This window comes from Chenopodium album, chromosome 16 (assembly GCF_948465745.1).
Source record: "Chenopodium album chromosome 16, dcCheAlbu1.1, whole genome shotgun sequence".
NCBI lineage: Eukaryota > Viridiplantae > Streptophyta > Magnoliopsida > Caryophyllales > Amaranthaceae > Chenopodium > Chenopodium album.
Window position 1 is genome coordinate 2,163,591 of NC_137849.1, and position 20,091 is coordinate 2,183,681.

The 20,091-nt window shown below is 34.5% G+C and overlaps 2 protein-coding genes across 2 annotated transcripts; both read right to left on the reverse strand.

The window, feature by feature from the left end:
- Positions 1-387: 387 nt before the first annotated feature.
- On the reverse strand, positions 388-2,926 carry LOC145586033 (uncharacterized). The gene is made up of 6 exons (XM_081642747.1): positions 2,828-2,926; positions 2,341-2,543; positions 1,990-2,235; positions 1,718-1,848; positions 870-1,658; positions 388-728 (listed from the first exon to the last, which is right to left on the reverse strand). The coding sequence occupies exons 1-6, from the start codon at positions 2,924-2,926 to the stop codon at positions 388-390; spliced, it is 1,809 nt and encodes a 602-aa protein (XP_081498873.1).
- Positions 2,927-3,004: 78 nt separating this feature from the next.
- On the reverse strand, positions 3,005-4,230 carry LOC145586038 (uncharacterized). The gene is made up of 2 exons (XM_081642751.1): positions 3,822-4,230; positions 3,005-3,708 (listed from the first exon to the last, which is right to left on the reverse strand). Exons 1-2 carry the CDS (start codon positions 4,228-4,230, stop codon positions 3,005-3,007), a joined length of 1,113 nt encoding a protein of 370 aa, XP_081498877.1.
- Positions 4,231-20,091: the final 15,861 nt, after the last annotated feature.

The following is a 20,091-nucleotide window of genomic DNA, read 5'->3' on the forward strand; positions in this document are numbered from 1 at the left end:
CTTGGTGGGTCAAGTAAATGTGTGAATTAGTAATTTGTTACAAGATGCAGATTACATGTAAGGCAAAAGTGTGCAAGTAGTGTTGCAATAGCTTAAAAGAAAGCATCTAAATTAACAAGACAAAGTGTTAGAAAAGCACTGCAAGCCATTTTAAGGATGTATATTTTATATATAACTGTAAAAAAGATATTACAAAAAGTATTTTATACCAAAATGATGTTCCAAAGATTTAGAACATTAAAATGGCCATTTTCAATTGCTAGAGGGAAAAAGTGGCATTAGACCTGCATATTAGGATAGTAAAAATGTAATTAGTAAAAAGAGAAAGGAACTTGTTTCAATGAATAGGTGTAGAAGCAGTATTAGAAATACCTGTATCATATCGTATCATGTTACACCAGATAGTCGCAAGACATCATAAGCTACAATGTTTTTCAGAACTGGTGTGCTGTAATTTTCAGCAGGCTGGGGTGTGATTACAGTCACCTTGTCTGACTTTTTTGCCCTTGACAATGCAACGTACAATTGACCATGTGAGAAGCATGGTTGTGGGAGGTAAACCATGACTTGGCTTAATGTTTGTCCTTGAGATTTGTTGATAGTCATTGCAAAACTGAGCTTTAGAGGAAATTGTATTCGCTCAAACTGAATCGGATATTTTGTTGATGATGGAGGTCGGAGGTTAACACGATGGATGAACACAAGTTCTCCTTGACGATGGCCAGTGGCTATAGAACAAACAATAATATTTCTTCTGAACTACTTGCATATGAGACGCGTGCCATTGCATAGGCCATCAGCTGGATCAATATTCCTAAGAAAGATTACTGGACTGTTAACTTTTAGAATAAGTTCGTGTGGAGTCATACCACCTGGGGCAAGCTGGTTCAGGAATTCAGTTGGGTAAATTGCACAGTTATCATTTAGGATACTGTCAAAACTTTTATAAACAACTGCTTCTCCTGGAAATTTGTCAATAAGAAAATTGTTGATGGAGTCTACTGCATCATTTAATGGTGTGAGGATGGCCCTTTCTGTGAAAATATCCGGTGAAAAGGCTGAATGTTGCAATTCAGGAAATGCAGTAGCAACTAGATAATGGATAGGTTCCTCGGCTTGTTGATAATAACTCACAATGTGAGGAGGAACCTGCACAAAAGCATTTTCAGAGGATTGGAGTTGACCATTGCCCAAACTTAGCAAAAATGATGCATATGGGAGATCTGCTTTAGCTCTAATGTTTTCAGTAAGGTGTAGCTTTTGTAACCAAGGCCAAATATGTGAATTAACCAGGCTTGTTGCAACAGCTTCCCTTTGAGTCTTGTGGGGAACAACTGGTAAAACCTGCCTGAAATCTCCTCCAAAGACTATAACTTTACCATTGAATGGCTGAACTGGATCACAAAGATCACGTAGTAAGAGTTCAACAGATTCAATGTTTTCCTTCCGTGCCATTGAAGCTTCATCCCAGATAATCAGTGTTGTTTCTTTAATCAAAGCAGCTAAGCTGCCTTGCTTAGGGACATCACAAGCAAGAGATGCTTGTGAATCAAGAGGGATTTTAAACTGCGAGTGAGCTGTCCTGCCAGAAGGTATATTTACTGCAGTTATGCCTGATGTTTCCGTTGGAAGCACAATCTTCCCTGCCAAGCGCACTTCTGCATATAGAGCATTGTACAAAAAAGTTTTCCCAGTCCCTCATCAACAAAGAAACAACCAAGCTTCTCTGCTTGAACATGAGAAATAATTTTGTCAAAGGCAATTTGCTGAGCTGAATTGAGTTTTCCCCTACAATCAATTGATTCTTGGGGAATAGGTGCATCTAAAGCATCAATAATGTCCTTTGTTCTGTGTAGTTATGCTGGCACGTCTTCTTGTAGATGTTCAAGCTGAAAATGAGCTAATGATTTGCCCATAGACTCTAAATGTCGCTCAATTGACTGTATTGTTAGCAACCTAACTTGGTTTACATTTTATGGAAAGGTATGCCTATAGTCATTAGATAAATCATTATAGAAGTGCTGCCACAGTGTATATGGATTGCTAGGAGTACAGAAAACCAACACAACTGCAAATAACCGCCGCAAGGCTGATGGTATATGAATCTCTGCAGTTTTAGCCAAGCATGAATAAACTACATTGTCTTCCTCAAAAAGTCCTCTTTTAATAGCTGCTTCATGAAAAGTGGCACATAGCACTCCATTCACATTCCTGAGGTCAGAAAATGATTTATGACTGCGAACGTTACTAAGAAGCAGTCGCAAAAAAAAGCGTTCTCCTTCTGTTGGTGTAACACATGCCAGCCGACCAATGACCAGTTTCTTATTTTGTCTTTGAAACTATGCCTTTGCAGTGGCATCCCATCTGCTATGTTCAATGAATTCGCTATAGAGATATCTTGTACCTTGAGGTGAGGCTGCATTTGCTTTAAAGAATTCTGTTAGTTGAGTTCTAGATCTTCGTTCATTTAACACTGCGGAATCTAGCTGCTCATGATTCCTTAGCTGAACTGTTTGCATGTTTTCCAAGTGCACTGCAAGGTACTGCACAGGAGGGTGCATCTCAAATAAATCAAAGCCAAAAATCCTCTAAGCTGTCTCGCACGGTGAAACCCATCGGCCAGACTAAAACCTTTCAATTTCATCAATGGACTGATTTTCTTCGCCAACAACATTAAAAAAGACTCTGTCATGCCCTTTGTAAACATACTTGTATAAGTATTTTACAGCTTGAAAAGATGAGCAGACTTCTACATTTAGATGACAATAAAAAAATGCAGAAAGGTATGGGTTGTATAGAATAACCCAACGGTTATCAAGGTTTGAACCTCGAATTCGGACACTTTCTCCTGTATCTCGTCTTCTGTATAGTGGATATCCATCATCATGGTTTGTTGTTTCTTGTAAGAATTGTTTAGGGTAGCCATATTTACATGACACAAAGCTGTTATTTTTGGTAACCATACATGCACATTCAGGATTTACTTCTCCACAAGGGCCATGCATCATATGACGACTATAATTTTCCGTAGGTCTGGGGAGCTGTGGGGTGGTAGCTCAGCGGATACAAAGCGATCAAAATCAAAATATGATTTCAAATTGTAATCAGGCTTTAGGATAATAAGGAAATGTGCATGAGGAAGACCTCTTTTTTGGAATTCGATGACATATATCATAGCAGCCACTTTCCCAAAGATATGTTTCTTCATGATTTGTTTTTTGAGACAGATTAACTTTGATCGAAATATACGAGCAACAATATCTGGTCGATTTTGAGTTGCTTCTCCAGGAGCTAACTCTACCTTGATCTCTGGCCATTTTGCATTACAGGTGATTGTGAGAAACAAATCAGGCTTGCCAAAGCGCTGAACTAAAGCCATGGCATTCAAGTACCGCCGCTTCATGTCTCGTGGGCCGCCGATAAAAGTTGGTGGTAAAATAACCCGACGGCCTACATTTATGGGATTCGTTTCACCGCTCTTAATAGAATCCAAAATCTCCTGGTACAAATCAGCTCTGATTGTTTGTTGGTTGTGGCGGAAGTAGTCAAGGCGAGTATTCTCAATTTTCACATACATGTCAACTATGTATTGTTGAAAACACCGCCCTGCACGCAAAAGCATGTTGTTTGGGCTCCATTGTAGCTTGTAAGCATAGTACTCACGGGGAGAAATATGCTGTGCCGAAGTACCGCTTGCATCTGCTAAGCCTGCAATAAAGGAAATTATGATTTATGTTAATGGAAGCATATAATGCATAACGACACTTTCTAATAAAACTCTAGATAGATGCTAGCAAGCAATGGTTAGCTCAGAAACTTACGGCTAGCTTCCTGTGCAAGGACATCTTCCTCTGTATGCATTGTCGAAGACATAATAGGGTTTGTTTGCTGCTGTCCCGCACTGCTGTTCTTGGCCAAACCCTGACCCCAACCACAATCACCATGTGGGAATAAGAGTGGATACTGCAAAGGATCATAGCATCCATAATTATGGTATATGTGATGACACCGTGTTGACTTTCCTCTAACCGTGATGTATGGGCCATTAGACTCGCTTGACGAAGTATTGTCAGGCCAAATTGCAGCTACTTCATCTGTTGTGGGAGCATTATAAACTCGTTGGTCTATAACACTACTTTTATTGATAGTAATTTGTGTATCTTCTTGAATGTCAAGTTCTTTTAATGATCTGAAAAGGCAAACATAAGAATTCTGAGTAGTTACCTCCATAAGTATGTTTATAATATCTTGCCTGACTTCTTTAAAGCATTTTGTTCTAGCACTTGATTCAATATGGCCATCATAAAAATAGAGCTGTAAATATTTAGGACCTTCTTCATCAGGGATTAAATCAGGTAAGTTATGGTAAATTTGTCCATGCAATTTGAAAACATATATTCCTTTATGTATGTTGCCATCATATTTGCCACCTAATGAGCTAAATGCAAATAAGTTGTTATATAATCGAATATATTGTCTAAAGTGTAATGCATCTTCCTCATTAGATGTTAAAAGTCTATATAGTCCAGGGGGATATTCATTAGTGGCTAGTTGAACAGATCCATTTTCACAGCAGAAATGGAGTGATTCATGCTCGAATTTTTTGCATTGCAGTTTGGACAAATGGAAGGTGATTTTAGTTTCAAAGGTGTGGTCGGCAATTTTACGCAAAGCATAGCAGCTGGAGTTTCTGTTATTAAACCAGGGATGCCAGCCCAATCTATTAGTATGTTATATTGCACAAAACAAGGACAATAAAAAATGTAAAGAAAAACTTACTGGTCTTTTTAACTGTAGCCTGTTTGACCACCTTTTTTTGAGAAGCTGCAGTAGTTATTTCTATGATATGAAAATTACATGTTCAGGTTTAATGAAATTAGATATAAGTTAATAACTAAATAGGAGTAATGTAATCAGGTGTAATACAGTGATTAATTCAATATGGCTCACATAATGAAGCAGGAATTTTCTTTTAATGCTTCTATAAAAGCTGTGGTTGGAAAAGCAGCATTTATTAATGTACAATGCTTACACATTGTGTCTTCCCTACAGTACATTAGGCTTGTTTAGTTCAACTTCATATTGTTCCATGTACTTTTTTTATATGTGAAAGTTTTATTATATCCTTTTCCATTTTTAGGCTTATAATTGATCATGGCAGAAAATGATAACATGTTTTCTAACCAAGTTTCTGTGTTTCAAAAACGTAACATGCAATCCGTGCTTCAGTATCTTCAAATTAGAGAAGCTAATTTACAAGGCCAATTAGCAGATGCAAAAGCAATTCATTTTGATGTGGGAAAGAGAATTGTGAAGATAGAAAAGGAGTTGGCTGAAGTGTCCATTGAAATTGCAGAAATGAAAAGCTATAATGAAGCGAAAAAAACTAAGAAGAATAATAAAGAAATCCCTGATGATACTGTAGGCATGGCTGAGCAAGGTCAAACTAAAATCTGCAGAAATGAAATGGTTACTGCTGTTCAGATATTTAATGTTGCTAAAGATCAGGCGGCACTTAAGCACAGTGAGGATGATGAGAAGATTGAAAGTGAAAAAGGCAAATGCAATGTGATCTCAGATAATACTTACTGGTTTTGGGGATAAGTAATTGTGCCTAAAATAGTTAGGCGGCTAGCTAAGAGCAGGTAAAATGGTTACATTTATTGTATTACCAAATCTCTTAAACTTATGGAATGCAAATTTATTTTTCTGCAATTAGTTTACTATTTCAGTGACAATTATACATGGCCTTTAATCTGATTTCAAATGAGAAAAGAACTTAAAAGAACAAGTTTTGATAAAAGAAAGGTTTACTCTTTTTTTTCCCCTTGGTTTTTTCAATTCCTGGTTTCTTCTACTACCTTGTGCACTTGTTTCACCTATTTCTCTGTACGGCCAAAGAAAATGTAGCACAAATACACTATCGGCAAAACTACATAAACATATCAAGGCATGTGTTGTTGTGGTAAAGAAAAAAATAAAAGCACTTCACTGAAACAGGTGCTTCTTCCATAGCTGCAATTGTTCGCTGACGCTTGCTAGACCTTGAATTCTCAGGAAGTTTGTTATACAACATACACCGGTCTGAGGGAGTGCTACTAATATCTGTTTTCCCAGCCTGTGCTATGTTGGCTGCATCTGCATCAGCAGCCAAAAGATGTGGGCCTGTAAATGAACGTTGCGTTATTCAAATGTAGGGCTAAATAATCCAATCTAGAACGAACTTGGTACCCATGTTATTCAAACATATGCAGATTGCATAGCTGTCATAGCTAGTTCAGATCCTAACTTCAATTAGTGAAGTTTGTCGAATTAGTCTGCATAAAAAATATATATAACTATGCTTACTATTAGATTGTGCCACTGAATTTCCAGCCACATTATTGGTAGCATTTTTTGTATGAGCAATTTCTGGCTCAATTTGTACAAGCTCTTATTACTGATATCTGGCGGAATTTGCCTCCTCAAGTTCCCTATATGTAATGACAGGAAACAGTAAAAAAAAAAATTAAAAAAGACACATCAATGAAAAGCCATTATGGACATGTGATAAGAATAATAGCCAAACACCTCGTAGGAGCAGGGGTCTGAGACATAGCTTGTATTGCCTGTAAACGTTTGCTAACCCGAGTCTTTTGAAAAAGCTTTTTTGGAAGTAAAGCACGATCTGAATAACAACAAAGCAAATTTTTTGTAACAAACTGAAAAAACTGTACCTTTATGGTGATGGCTAATTTATAAGTTACTGCAGATAGCATAGTGAACAAATATAATGGGAAAAGAAACTCGTATGTACGTATGATAGTAATATAAATTGAGCTAATGACAGCAAAGAAGTTGCAAATAGGCGCTGCGGGAAGGTTTTTGATAAACGGAATGGTGTTACAATGCATTTGCAGCTAGTATAACCTGCCAAGGGAAAAATTGCACACTGGTCAAATTGCAACGTTTTTGCCGTGAATCAGTAGCCAAATAAATCAATCCAGCACAAATTAGTGCCTAGCCATGCTGTGCATATAAGAAAGCACACTTAACAATAGACTCGATACTTTTTGTAGATAAGGGGCAATGACAAGAAAATAATACTTCATTAATCAAGTTCAAAAGGCTGGAATACATTATATTCTGGAAAACTATCCAGCATGTCTTGACAATGTCACTAACACATAGAGCAGTACAAAATAAACTTAAATATAAGCAAAACAATAAGCTAATATGCCATATCTAAGGCCGAACACAAACACAGGAAACAGAACACTGAAACCAGCAAAACAAGTTCCTCTGTGACTCCACTTTGACCACTAATCAAACTTCCTTCGCTTAAACAAGCTGTCCAACTCAGGGGGTACTGGTAATGGCTTTCGACTGAGGCAATCACCAAAAGATGGCCTAGCTCTTGCCTTGTGAGGTGGAGGTAGAGGAAGAGTAGGTGTTGGAATCTTGTGCGCAGCAGACTTAGGTGTTATGCAGCCATCTTCACCTAAAAAAGGAGCTAAGTGCATAGCACCTTGAATCCCCAAGCACACGTTCTTTAGCTGCTAAGTAGCTTTCCCTAGCTAAGGAACACTTAATGCCAGCATAAACCCCATTGACATAGTTCAAATCCACTATGTTAAGATTATATGCAGTGCGCATAAAATCTACAACCCTCTTAGCAGCATCTTGTTTGGTAGCCTTGGAGTCAGCACGAACAACACTGAAAATGCACTCCATTCCAGTAGCAATTGAAGGAGCGTAAACTGTAACCCAGGAAATAAACTTAGCTGGCCCGAGCTTGAAAGTGTCAACTGCTGAAACACGTGCTTTAGTCTCTGCAGTTAGAGTGCGCAGAACATCCATGTAATCTATGCACACATATTTCTTGCAGCGCTTGTGGTTTGGCACATCTAGCCACTTGACTGGCACCTTCCCTGCCTCCCTTTCCATTGATTCAAGCTCAATGTGATTCATCTGATACAGAAATTCACAGCGTTGGAGCTTCTTAATTTTCTTAGAAGTCAAGTCCTCAACCTGAATGTTGTATTCCATCCGAAGGGAACGAACAACATTTTCAGCAGCTCTCTCATGTGATTCCCCAACTGTCTTAGCTGGACCACCTTCATACACATATAGGCCCAAACCTGGGTCAGTCTCCAGGACAAGTTTCACAGCGTTCTTTCTCACGTCAACCAAATAGTAAGCCGGTTGAGGAATTTTCAGATATTCAACAACTTGCTAAAGAAGGCAGGAAAAAGAAATAGACACTTTTTGAGTTTCAGGCCCAGCCACCTGTGTCCATACCCATAACATAAGAAAGTTGCTTATGTAGCTAACACTGGTTTAAGGGCATCTAATCGCCTGAGCTATAGGTGTAAGGAAGTGAAACATATGTTGTGGGAAGACACAGACAGATGCTAGACTTCATCTATGTCACATGACAAAGCCATCCACATAACACATGCAATTACATCACAGATGAATAACAGCGCTGGTTATTAAGGTATGCAACACATAATACACAAATGTAAGTAGGCATCTAAACAGAACACACCTCATTAAAAATAGCAAAGTAGCTACCTTATATTAACAAATGTAAGCAGCTTATTAAGGCATGCAACACATAATATACAAAACAGCAAATCAACATAGCTGCCCCTTAGAAAAGGTCTACCAAGCATATCATGCAAAGTAATCAAACTAACCTACTAAGGCATGTAACATATGATATAGATAACACAACAAAGTCACCAAATACTAACTAAAAGACACCAAACCAACACAGAACAAAAACAACAATGCAACATAGTCGACAATAACGAACCACTTACAACAGAGTCTGCACCTCCACCCATTGCAAGATCATAACTCTGCAATAGAAATGACAAAAACAAAAAAAAAATTCAATACCTTCACCCAAAACTGATCCCTTTATTTCAGTCACAATTTTATGATTTATTATTCGTAGCAAAAAGATCAAAACCAGAGTTTAAGCAAGCCCATGTAACCAATTTCAGATTTCACACTCACTTTAAACCAAACAAGATTAAAAAGCACAGTATAAACCAAAAACAACCAGGTTAATTAGCCAACCAATTTAGCAACACAAATGCAACTAAATCTTTACTTCACAATTGGTATAGACTAAACCAAAAACTAAATGATGTTGAGTAAATCACACCACAGATTTGTTAGGCTACCAAGATGTTAAATTACTGTGTAGTTATAACTCCAAAGCAAAGAACATATCAGTGGTTTAGCAAATTTAAGTCCAGTGACATAATGTCTGTACATAAGCCATGAAAACAAGAAGCAAATTAACCATGCCAAGTAAAGTTAAAGAATGTCATGATTCTGAAGAAATCCTTGAAGCAAGTTCATATATGTTCTGTGTTCATGGTTAGTAATATGAAAGTATAGTTATCCAGAGGTGTGTTGTTGTTACTATAGCACAAAGACCTATATCCAAATTCACATTACCTCTAATGTAACCTCCATGGGAGTGTGATGTGTTTTTCTTTGTAATGAGGAAAACTAGATGGACTGTCTTGTATTTATGCAAACACAAAACAGTAGAAGACAAAGCAAGTGAAAACAAACGAAGCAAAACACAACAGGTAATTCAATGAACCTTGTACATTCTTCAATAAAATCCATCTAATTACAAAGCCAAAGATTCTATTCTTATCAGTAAAGCTGTCAGCAAACACATGGTATAGAAGAGGAAAGTGTTTACCCATTGTTATGAACAGTGATAGACCGATAGGTAATTAGGTCCTTCAACCAAAATCCACTGGGCCAAGGACTGAGCTGCGAGCTGTATAAAGTAAGCAGCTATAAAAACAAAAAATGTGTGTGAAAGTCATAAACCAAAAATGAAAAATACTAATTAATGACACCCAAGATACAATGAATTATCACTTAGCAACTCTATACAGTCTAATCTAACTCACAAATAGGAAAAAGTAACAAATAATAAGCATATAAAGCACCAAATTCTAGAATTAGACTCATGCTTAATTCAGAACAACAACCAATCAATTAAAACCCAAAAATAGCTTAATCTCTAAAAATAACTTAATTCCCTTGGACCTGGATTATGTTCTTGACAAAGAACACATATAATCCATCCAATCACAAATTCTAGCACCCTAAGCCCACTTCCCAAAACCTGAGCATAAGTTATAAGAAGAGAAACACTCTTACACAACATGCGCAACAATAGACCAACGGGTAATTAAGCGATTCATCATTAAAAGAAACAAACAATTTATTCCTCCCAAATCCATTCATCCAATGACTGAGCTACTGGAAAACCCACAAAGATGTATAGAGTAATTAGCTGAACAAACAAATAACTGAAATTAATTGCCTCCTTTTAATTCACTAATATAACTGACATCGACCATAATCAGCTAAAAATTGAAGTACTAATTTCTAAGGATGAACTGAAGAATACCTTAGAAGAGAGGACCAACAAGTGCTCCATAAGCGACGAATTAATGCATCTGCAATCAAAAACAATGGGAAATTAGCCTTAAATTCCTACAAATTGCAAATTAGCCTCAAATTCCTACATGTTCGGCTTCTTAATTGCGAGGCATTAATAAGTTTTGCATAAAAAAAATCATCGAGCTCGGCGTCATAATTGTCCAGCATTAATAATAAGCATAGCAAAAATCAGTGCTTTAATTTCCCATATTGTCATATTCATACACGTAGTCAGCCACCCCCTACACGTGGTCAGCGACTGACTCTGTGATACACGTGGTCAGTGATATATCAATGATGCACATGGAATTTTTTTAGGGTAAATCAGGAACACCACTGTAGATAAGGAATTCCAAGAACAAATACAAGGGTAATATAGGTAGAACACTTCATAAGGAGTTCCATTTTTTGAGTGTCTTGGTGCTTTTATAAGTTAAGGATTTATTTTACTTAGGATTAGGCTTGAATATAAATACTTGAGACGATTTTATTTTCTTCTCTCATGCTTTATTTTTCTAAAAAAGAACGCTTCTTTAGTTTTCTCTCCATTTATTGAACCCTAGTTTTATTCTCCATTAATTCAATCATCGAGGTATTTTCATTTATTCTTTTCGTTCTTTATTTATTTTATTAATTATGAATTCAAGTCTATTTATCTCTTTTGTTTTGTTTATCTCAATTATGAGTGAGTAGTCGTTTTTCTAGGGTTAAGTGAGAGAAGCCATGTTTATACCATGATTATTTGTGCTTAATTATTTATAAATTTATGAATTAGGGTTTGAATAATTCCAATTGATTAGTGCTTTATTGTTTGATTCATGTAATTGGCCAATATCATGAGTTGATTATTTAGCTAATAAAAATTAGAATTGAAAGTTCATATTTTTAGAGGCTTAATTACAATTGGCGAATTTGATTATGTTAGCAACCGAACTACATATGTTAATTCGTAAGTGTTAATTCCTGACCGTAGGATTAACAAGTGCTTTAATTATTCGACCTAGTTTGTTATTAATGGATTTTTTTGCATTTCTTGGATTGGCATAAGCATGGTGGACCGAACATATATGCCCTAGACCTTTATTTATTTGAGAACAATCTTATTTTCATTTTCATTCTAGTTTAGTTAATTGATCATCAATTCACTCTTCGTTTATTGAAAATGGTTTATAATAATTGGGCAAAAACTAATAGAACCTGTCATCCTGTGGGATTCGACTCGTATTTGCTAAGTCTCTGCTAACAACAGACACCGTGCACTTGCGGTATTACTTTTTATTCATCAACTATGTAAACCATTAATTTTTTACAGTTGTTATTGTGAAAACTAAACTTTGAAATAAGATGGAAGTTGACTTTCTTTCCGATTTCTTGCTAGTATACATCAAGAAGAAGATTGCTGGAAAATTGAAATAAAGTCAATTATAGATGACTTCTATTCTATAAAATCTAGGAGAGCCTGTGTTAAGTGATTTTTTTTTTGGCACTTTAAATTTGTACGGACCATTTTATTTTAATGGTTTATGTTGATTTGTTTTTTTAACCAAATTATGTATGCATTTATGACTTGTCGAGTTATTTTTTTTATTTTATCGATTAGGCCACCCCTATAAAAAAATTCTGGTTACGCCCCTGCTCCGCCCATGCCAACTGCCCTGCTTCTTCAATCCCTGAAATTTTGAAGCATTATGATTTTCCACCCTCGATATTCCTGATGATGTGCAGAGCTTCAGCTGCGATCCTATCGACAAAGAATCTCTCAAGTATGATTAACTTACACGGTTCTTGTGTGGTGACGAGTATACAAATTGAACATCAAAAAGTTGTAATCAAGTGCTCAGAACTGATATCGGCAATCATATTTGAGGACTTGTTGGACTCTAAGCACACATTGATATTTCACATGATACCAACAACAAATCATATCGATACCAACAAAACATACATTTTTACGTTCGTTGGTATCACTGAATAAGTTGGTTGGTATCATGGTTATACTATTTAAAGTATAATGAAATGCCAACATGTATTATGACATTATTTTTTTCAAGTGCGGTAAAAGTGAATGGACGATTATGCCCTTGTTAGACAGTTAGATTCAAGAATTCCTTATCATATCTTCTAGGAAACTCAGCGACATTAAGGGAGTCACTCTCCGAATCTATGTTGATGATAGTGGCATATCCAAGAATTCCAAACCGTGGGTTCGAAATCTTAAAAAAAAACGATGATCCTATATTAATTAAGAACATTTTGTGAAAAACTACCTTATAAAGCACTTTTTTTGCGAGAAACTACCTAATAAAAATAATGTTGTAATAAACTACCTTATAAAAGGGTAATGTTGTAAGAAACTACCCTTGGTCAAAAGGTCATCATTGACTTTTATTTTCCGGCATTGACCACGTCACGTGCCAATTAAGAAAAAAGGAGGGAAAGAGTGAATTAAAAGTCATGTGATGTGGTCAACGCCGGAAAATGAAAGTTAACGGTAACTTTCCAACCAAGGGAGGTCTCTTATAACATTTACCCTTTTATAAGATAATTTCTTACAACATTTTTTTGATTAGGTAGTTTCTCGTAAAAAAAGTGTTTTATACGGTAGTTTTTCACAAAATGTCCATTAATTAAATATTCAATACATAAGTTCAAATTTTTAATTACAAATGGATGGATTACACAATTAAAAAAAAAAAAAAACATTCATAAAGTTTTCATACTTTGAAATCGTGCTAATACATTACTACTTCTATAAATCTATAATTCTATTGCAAAAAATCAATAGTATACATAAAACAAAAATTCCAAGTCCCCAGTAAACACAAATTTGACAATGTAAACTTCTTCTACTTATCAATTAAAAGACCAAGTAAAAATTTAAAATTCTAAGTTTCTACAATTTAATTTGTCAACAATTCAAGTATTCAACAATTTATCAAAACCAATTAAACAAATCAGTAATTAATCTAATCATCACTAATTTTTTTAAAAATGAAACAAACAAATAAAGATTTAAAAATTAAGAGGAGTAGAGGAATAAGAGGATTCACAAACTCACGAAGAACGGAAGAATTCGGGGAAAAAAAACTTAATTTTTGCAGGGAGAGTTGAACCTAGGACCTAAGAGGAGTCTTGTTGCTCTAAGAAATCTCTCCCTTACCAATGCACCAAACTTACACATTTGATTATTTATCTCACAAAAATTTATTTTAACCCTTTTTCATTTAAAAAAAATTAAAACTTATAATTTTTTTTCAAAAATTTGTAGGTTCAATGAACCCCCTTGCACCCCCCCCCCAGATCTATCCCTGGTTGATGATATCCCAAATTTTAGGTGGATGACCATAGCTGGTGCGGAAGTCATTGTCAAACACTTTGTCGCTGACTTTGACATTCCCTTCTTAAAGTATACGAAGTATTACTGAACCCTTTATAGAACCGCTCCCTATTCCCTTCATATTTATACCTACAGAACCCCCAAAATGTGAATCCAGATCAGCTGCTTTCTATTTCTCTGTAAAAATTCTAGCATAGTTGTCGACTACGAACGACTATCTTCGACTACGCTAAGAGATTAAATCTAAACCGTTCATATATTATTTGTCTAATCCTAGCTGTTCAATCTTACACCTATGCTACTTAGTCATCAAGGGATTGTTTGGTTTTTTTTTTTTTTGTGTGTGTGTGTGTTTTACTCGCATTTTCTTTTTAATAAAAATTGATTTTTTTTTATCAATTTTAAATATTTCATCTTCAACCTAAATCATCGCTAACCTTATTAACATTCGTATGAATTAAATTGAACTTTATTTTCAATCGATGTCATCTTCATCCTAAAACCTTCATATTTAACCAAAACATTCATCCTTTATCTATCTTTAAGACCTAAACCATATATGGTTTCTTTACTAAGAATATTGAAAAAGTAATATTGATTAAATTATACTATTATTTAAACGCGATTATCTTAGAAGAATAACAAATCAAAAAAAAAAATAATCATCATAAGCCTTCATCATGATTCATCTCTATTATTAACCTCCGTTATTGTCAACGTTAACATTGAATCTCCATTTTTTGCTTCATTATTTACTTTCATCCTTCACCAAAATATCCCCTAAATTACCAAAATCTATGAAAAAAAACTTGTAAAAGCAATGTCAAATTAATGAATTATCACAAATATGTCTGCATTTTTAATTCATAGAAAATCAAATTAGTCAATTCATTTGAATCACATCTCAAGGGATAATTAATCTAATGTAACTTCTCAAAATAAAAATTAAAAAAAAAAAAAAGGATTCAAAACTCATGTATCATATTCATGTACAATAATCGTATGGTCTTAAATGATGTAGTACTTGATAGAGTTTTTTTAATCTTAATCACCATTGATGAAAATTTGGAGCTCTAACTGCGGTCAATAGAATTATAAATAAAAATAAAAAATAAAAAAAAAAAAACCTTGCAGTCAATTAGGCGTAAATTGAGGATTTTTTGGTTTTTTTTTTTTGGATAAAATTTCTCTTCATTTATCTTTACCTAAAATATTTAGTTAGCTTTTTTTTTTTTTTTTTAGGGAATAAAATACTTAGTTAATTGTTAAAATCTTATATTTATGTTAATTTTTGATAAATAAATGGTGTAGGGGATAGCTCCTACTGAACTATTTACCTCCCAGCTGAGTTCATCAAGAGAGGTTGCACCGCACAGACAAGAGCTGGCATGAGTGACCTCATACCACCTCTTGAGGAGCTAGTTGTATGGGATAGCTCCCGCTAAGCTATTACCGGGCTCCTAGTTTGACTCATGGGGTGCGCACTCACTGTTGGAAGGACACTCAGAGGGGCTCACCAGCTCGACAGAATCAGCCCGCAGGCTAACCAAGTAAGACTCTCCGCAAAGGAGATCGTACACCTATAAATAAAGGATAAAGTACAACGGAAAAGAGGTTGGACACATAAGTTAATACACTCTCTCTATCTCTCTAAGTACACTTTCTCTCTCTTCTAACTCACCCTTTTCAGGTCCTTCCTGTCTAATTTCAGCTCCTTGAATGCACTGATGTATATTATGTTGGCTGAACTACCACCGTCGATCAGTACTCCGTCCACTTCCTAGTTCGCAATTATCACCATGACTACAAAAGGATCGTCGTGAGGGTAAATTAGATTTCTTTAACTTTTTAAAATGTAAGAAAACAAACAACACTTTGTTGACTGATCGCTGACTGGTCATGACATAAATGATGTGTATATTAGATTTTTTTTAATTTTTTAAAATGTAATATTCAAAAGCTAAGATTAAGCAACAAACATAATAAACGGTTCAGATTTAATCTCTTATTGTAGTCGTCCGTTCGCCAGTAATCGTCCGTAGTCGACAACTATGCTAGAAGACGCCGTTGTTGCCAAAACCAACCAAGTTATTCCCAACAATCAGGTCTACAACTTAACTTTGGCCGTCTACTACCATTTTAAAGATAAATATTAATATTGTAGAATTTTTCTAGTAGAGATAGTTCGTATGATAATGTATGTAAAATGTCAAATTAGTAGATTTTCATAATTAATTATGTAGCCCTTATAGATAATTATTAATGTATAAAAGGGTAATAAAACCCATAGCTAAAACCTTAATTATGTAGCCCTTATAGAATACGCTAGAAAGTAGTCAAAAGTCATTCTACAAGTTTGTGTCTCATATACTTCCTCCGTTTCTTTTTAGTTGACACGTTTCTTTAGTCACGTTTAACAATGCACAAATTCAACCATTAATATCTTTAATTACCAATCACTAAAAATTATGAAAAGTTGATATTTTGAAAATATATATCATGACGAATCTAACAAGATCTCACATGACTAAATTTTACATAACGCACAAATCACAAAACACAGTTAAAGGGGGATGTGTGAATAATGCTAAAGTCAAAACGTGTCAATTAAAAAGAACAGAGGTAAGATATAGAAGTTATATAAATTAGTTAAGAGAATAATTAATATGGTGGATTGATCATTATATACCTTGGACTCTTGCTAATGTGTGAAACACGTTTCGTCAATGGTAACAAACATGATATATTAAAATATTCCCAAATGCTGCCAAACATGATTATTTAACTCCCTTGTTAATTCATGATACATGACTCTTGCTAATTCGAGAAACCCAAATGTGATACATCATATCACTTATATAAAAAAGCTAGATTAAGCGGTCAGGCCACGAAATATCGACACTATTAAGATATATATGTATATATTGATATAGTCAAAGTGTATATTTAGTTACAATGTTTGTAGCCTAGATTAAGGTATTTGATATCTCTTGTAATTTGTATATAATGCTATTGAATCAATGAGAATAGCCACAGAATACATTTCCTTCATGGTATCAGTAGTCTAGGGCATTTTTTCCGTTGTACCATAGTTATTTCGCCCCCTCTCTTCTCTTCTTCTTCTTTCTTCTTCCTCTTCTCTTTGTGAACAACAGCCATGTCGGACTCCAAGAGTGTCCTTCAGACACTTCAGAATCTAGTTTTTCACTAAGAGTTGCGCCACATAAATGACAAATATGTACTATTGTGACACATATGGTGTAAGTAAGTAAATGTTTGAAAGATTTATTAAGATAAAAATGTTGTATTGAGTTTCATTATCGATATATATATCTAATATATTGTAATATAATACCTCCATTTTTTATTAGTTGACACGTTTTGACCCTACAACTATTCACACACTATCCTTTGACCAAGTTCAGTGATTTATACGCAATGAAAGATATAGTCATGTAGGGTCTTGTTAGATTCGTCACGATATATATTTTCAAAATATCAATTTTTTATAATTTTTAATATCGGTAACTAAAAATATTAACGTTCTGATATATATACATATATAAGTGGTTTCTCATAATCTTATTCTCATTCTAGACCCGGTTGGATCCGACCCATATTTTAGGTTCGAGGTCCTTAAATTTTAGACTCGATGGGTCTAGGTCGGGTCTGGGTCTAAGCTAAATGGGTCGGGTCTGGGTCTGGGTTTAGGTCCAAAAATTGTAGACCCATACCCGACCCAGATCCGACCCATGAACCCGTTTTTTATTATTTTATATAAATAATAAATATATATATAAGTTATAATATTATTTAAAAAAATCAATTAATATACTACGTAATTAGAGGTTTAGAAGATAGACTTTAGTGAAAGTGAGCAAATAAAACAACAAGCAACCAAGAAATTAAGTTTTTACAGAGTAAGATTTTTTTTTTCTTGCATTGTCTTTACCTTTTAATGAACAAATTATTTGTGTCAAAAATATGAACAACTTTTTTTTTATTTATGTTTTTAAATGTGTCTTTTATTATTTTGAAGTAGTAGTATAGTTATAAATTTATAATATATATAAAATAAAAAATTAATAAAAATCATACTTAGACTCATTTTTGACCCGTATTAGACCCGAGACCCGCTAGACCCGATGGATCTGGGTCTGGGTCTGATTTTTTTAGACCCAGTGGGTCCACCTCCGAAATTCTGGATTTGGGTCTCAGTGGACCCGATCCAGACCCGACCCATTGCCATCCCTACATATGATTACTCCTATTTTCTTATTTATTTATTTATTTTTGAAACTTTGACATTCCAAAAATACCCTTACTAACTAATGCCATGTACTTACATAGTGGCTAATGACTGTTTTGTCCTTACTAAAGATTTCCATGTCGATCTCTAGTTGCTCTAGGATGAGAAGTCCCCCCCTTTTGACACCCTTTTATAGGATATAATTAGTTAATTTATTAAAAAAATTCAACATCAAGATTACAAAAGGGTTAGGTGATGTTGCAATGTTTGTATAACTTCCTAGAATGATAGTTGTTGCAATATTTGTGGAATTAAAGAATTATACTCCCCCAATTCCATAAGAAAACTACCAATGGATATATTTATAATATTTGTTTATTGTATAAAAGATTCTCTTTTATATTTTAATAATGTAAGAAAATAACAAAGTAGGGTGGGAGCAGTGTAGGTGAGGAAAGAGAAAATGTGGGAAAATATTTTTTTTTATTTATGATCCTATTCCATTTTTAATAACGTGTTAAGTATTGTGAGATAGACAAAAATGAGAATTGTGTCAAGTATCATGGGAGGGAGGGAGTAAATTTTTTTTGTTATTTTTTACAAAAATATCAGTAAACTTAATCTATTTCTCAAAGCGCATGACAAAGAGGTGTGTTTTATTTTTTTAAAAAAAATAGAAAATACTTTTTTGGTTTTTTTTTTAAAAAAAAATCAGTAAACTGAATATATATATTTTTTTTCTTTAAAACTGGTATGTAGGGCACACCAAGACCCCTCCGCCATTGGCCTTGACATTCCAATCTATAAATATGAAGAGCATGGTCCAACACCCCAACATCCAACTCCAACATAAACATAATCAAAGTGTTATGCAATAACGAAAATGTCCACAAAGACAGCCACCATCTCCCTCACTCTCCTCGCAATTACTCTTACTCTAACACTATCCTCCGCCCATGCCCGCTGCCCTGCTTACTTGCAGCGCTATGATGAGTTACCACTCTCGATTATCCCTAACGATGTGCAGATGTTCGGCTGCAATAATCATTTAACCGATGATGCCGAAGTTTCCGGGGATAACAACGGCATAAAGCCTATTCCGTTTATTTCTGATAAAGGTACCGTGTATCACAAATACTCTATATTCGTATTTTGTGTTTCTATAGCGGTCGTTTGAAATATAACTACCTCATTATTTTAATGATAAACAATATGAGTGATCCATTTTTTTCACACTATAAATTGGACACAAATAGTATTCTAATTTCTACAATGCGAATATAATTTTAGAAAAAATTTTCCCAACATAAAATAAATATTTTTCGAGAAACTATGAAATTAGAGTAAAAATTACATAAATAAAACTAAAATTTTGATAAATAAAAAATGTTGACAATAATATTTTATAGCAAAAATAGAGTAAGAACCTGTTCACATTTACTTAATTTCAGTTCAGTTCAGTTCAGCTGCAAATAGTTCAGTTCAGTTCAGCTCCTAATTTCCGTCGCTCATAAAATATTCATTTTAGCTCAGTTCAGTTCAGCTCCTAATTTCCGTCGCTCATAAAATATTCATTTTAGCTCAGTTCAGTTCAGCTCCAATCAGTTCAGTTCAGCTCTTTATTTCTCTCCCTCATAAAATATTCATTTCAGAACAGTTCAGTTCAGCTCCAATCAGATCAGTTCAGTTCAGTTCAGTAAATGTAAACAAGTCCTAATATAATTAATTTTTTAGATAAAAATACGTTAATTATGAACTATATAATCATAAAAATATTATGATAGCACTATAAAATTTTCAATTTTCCATGCAGGGTATAGTTCTTTTTTTTTTTTTTTTTTTTTTTTTTGTTAAAAAAAAAATAAAATAAAATAAAACAAATAATAATTTTTGCTATGTAGGAGGACATAATACTCAAAGGATGGCTAGCGTTCAAGAATATGCAGCAGTGAAGATGATGTTCAGTACTTTCAGTTGGCCGTTGCATTTGTCTGTTAGGGTCTTTGGTCGTCCCTATTCGACGTTTCAGCCAATTATA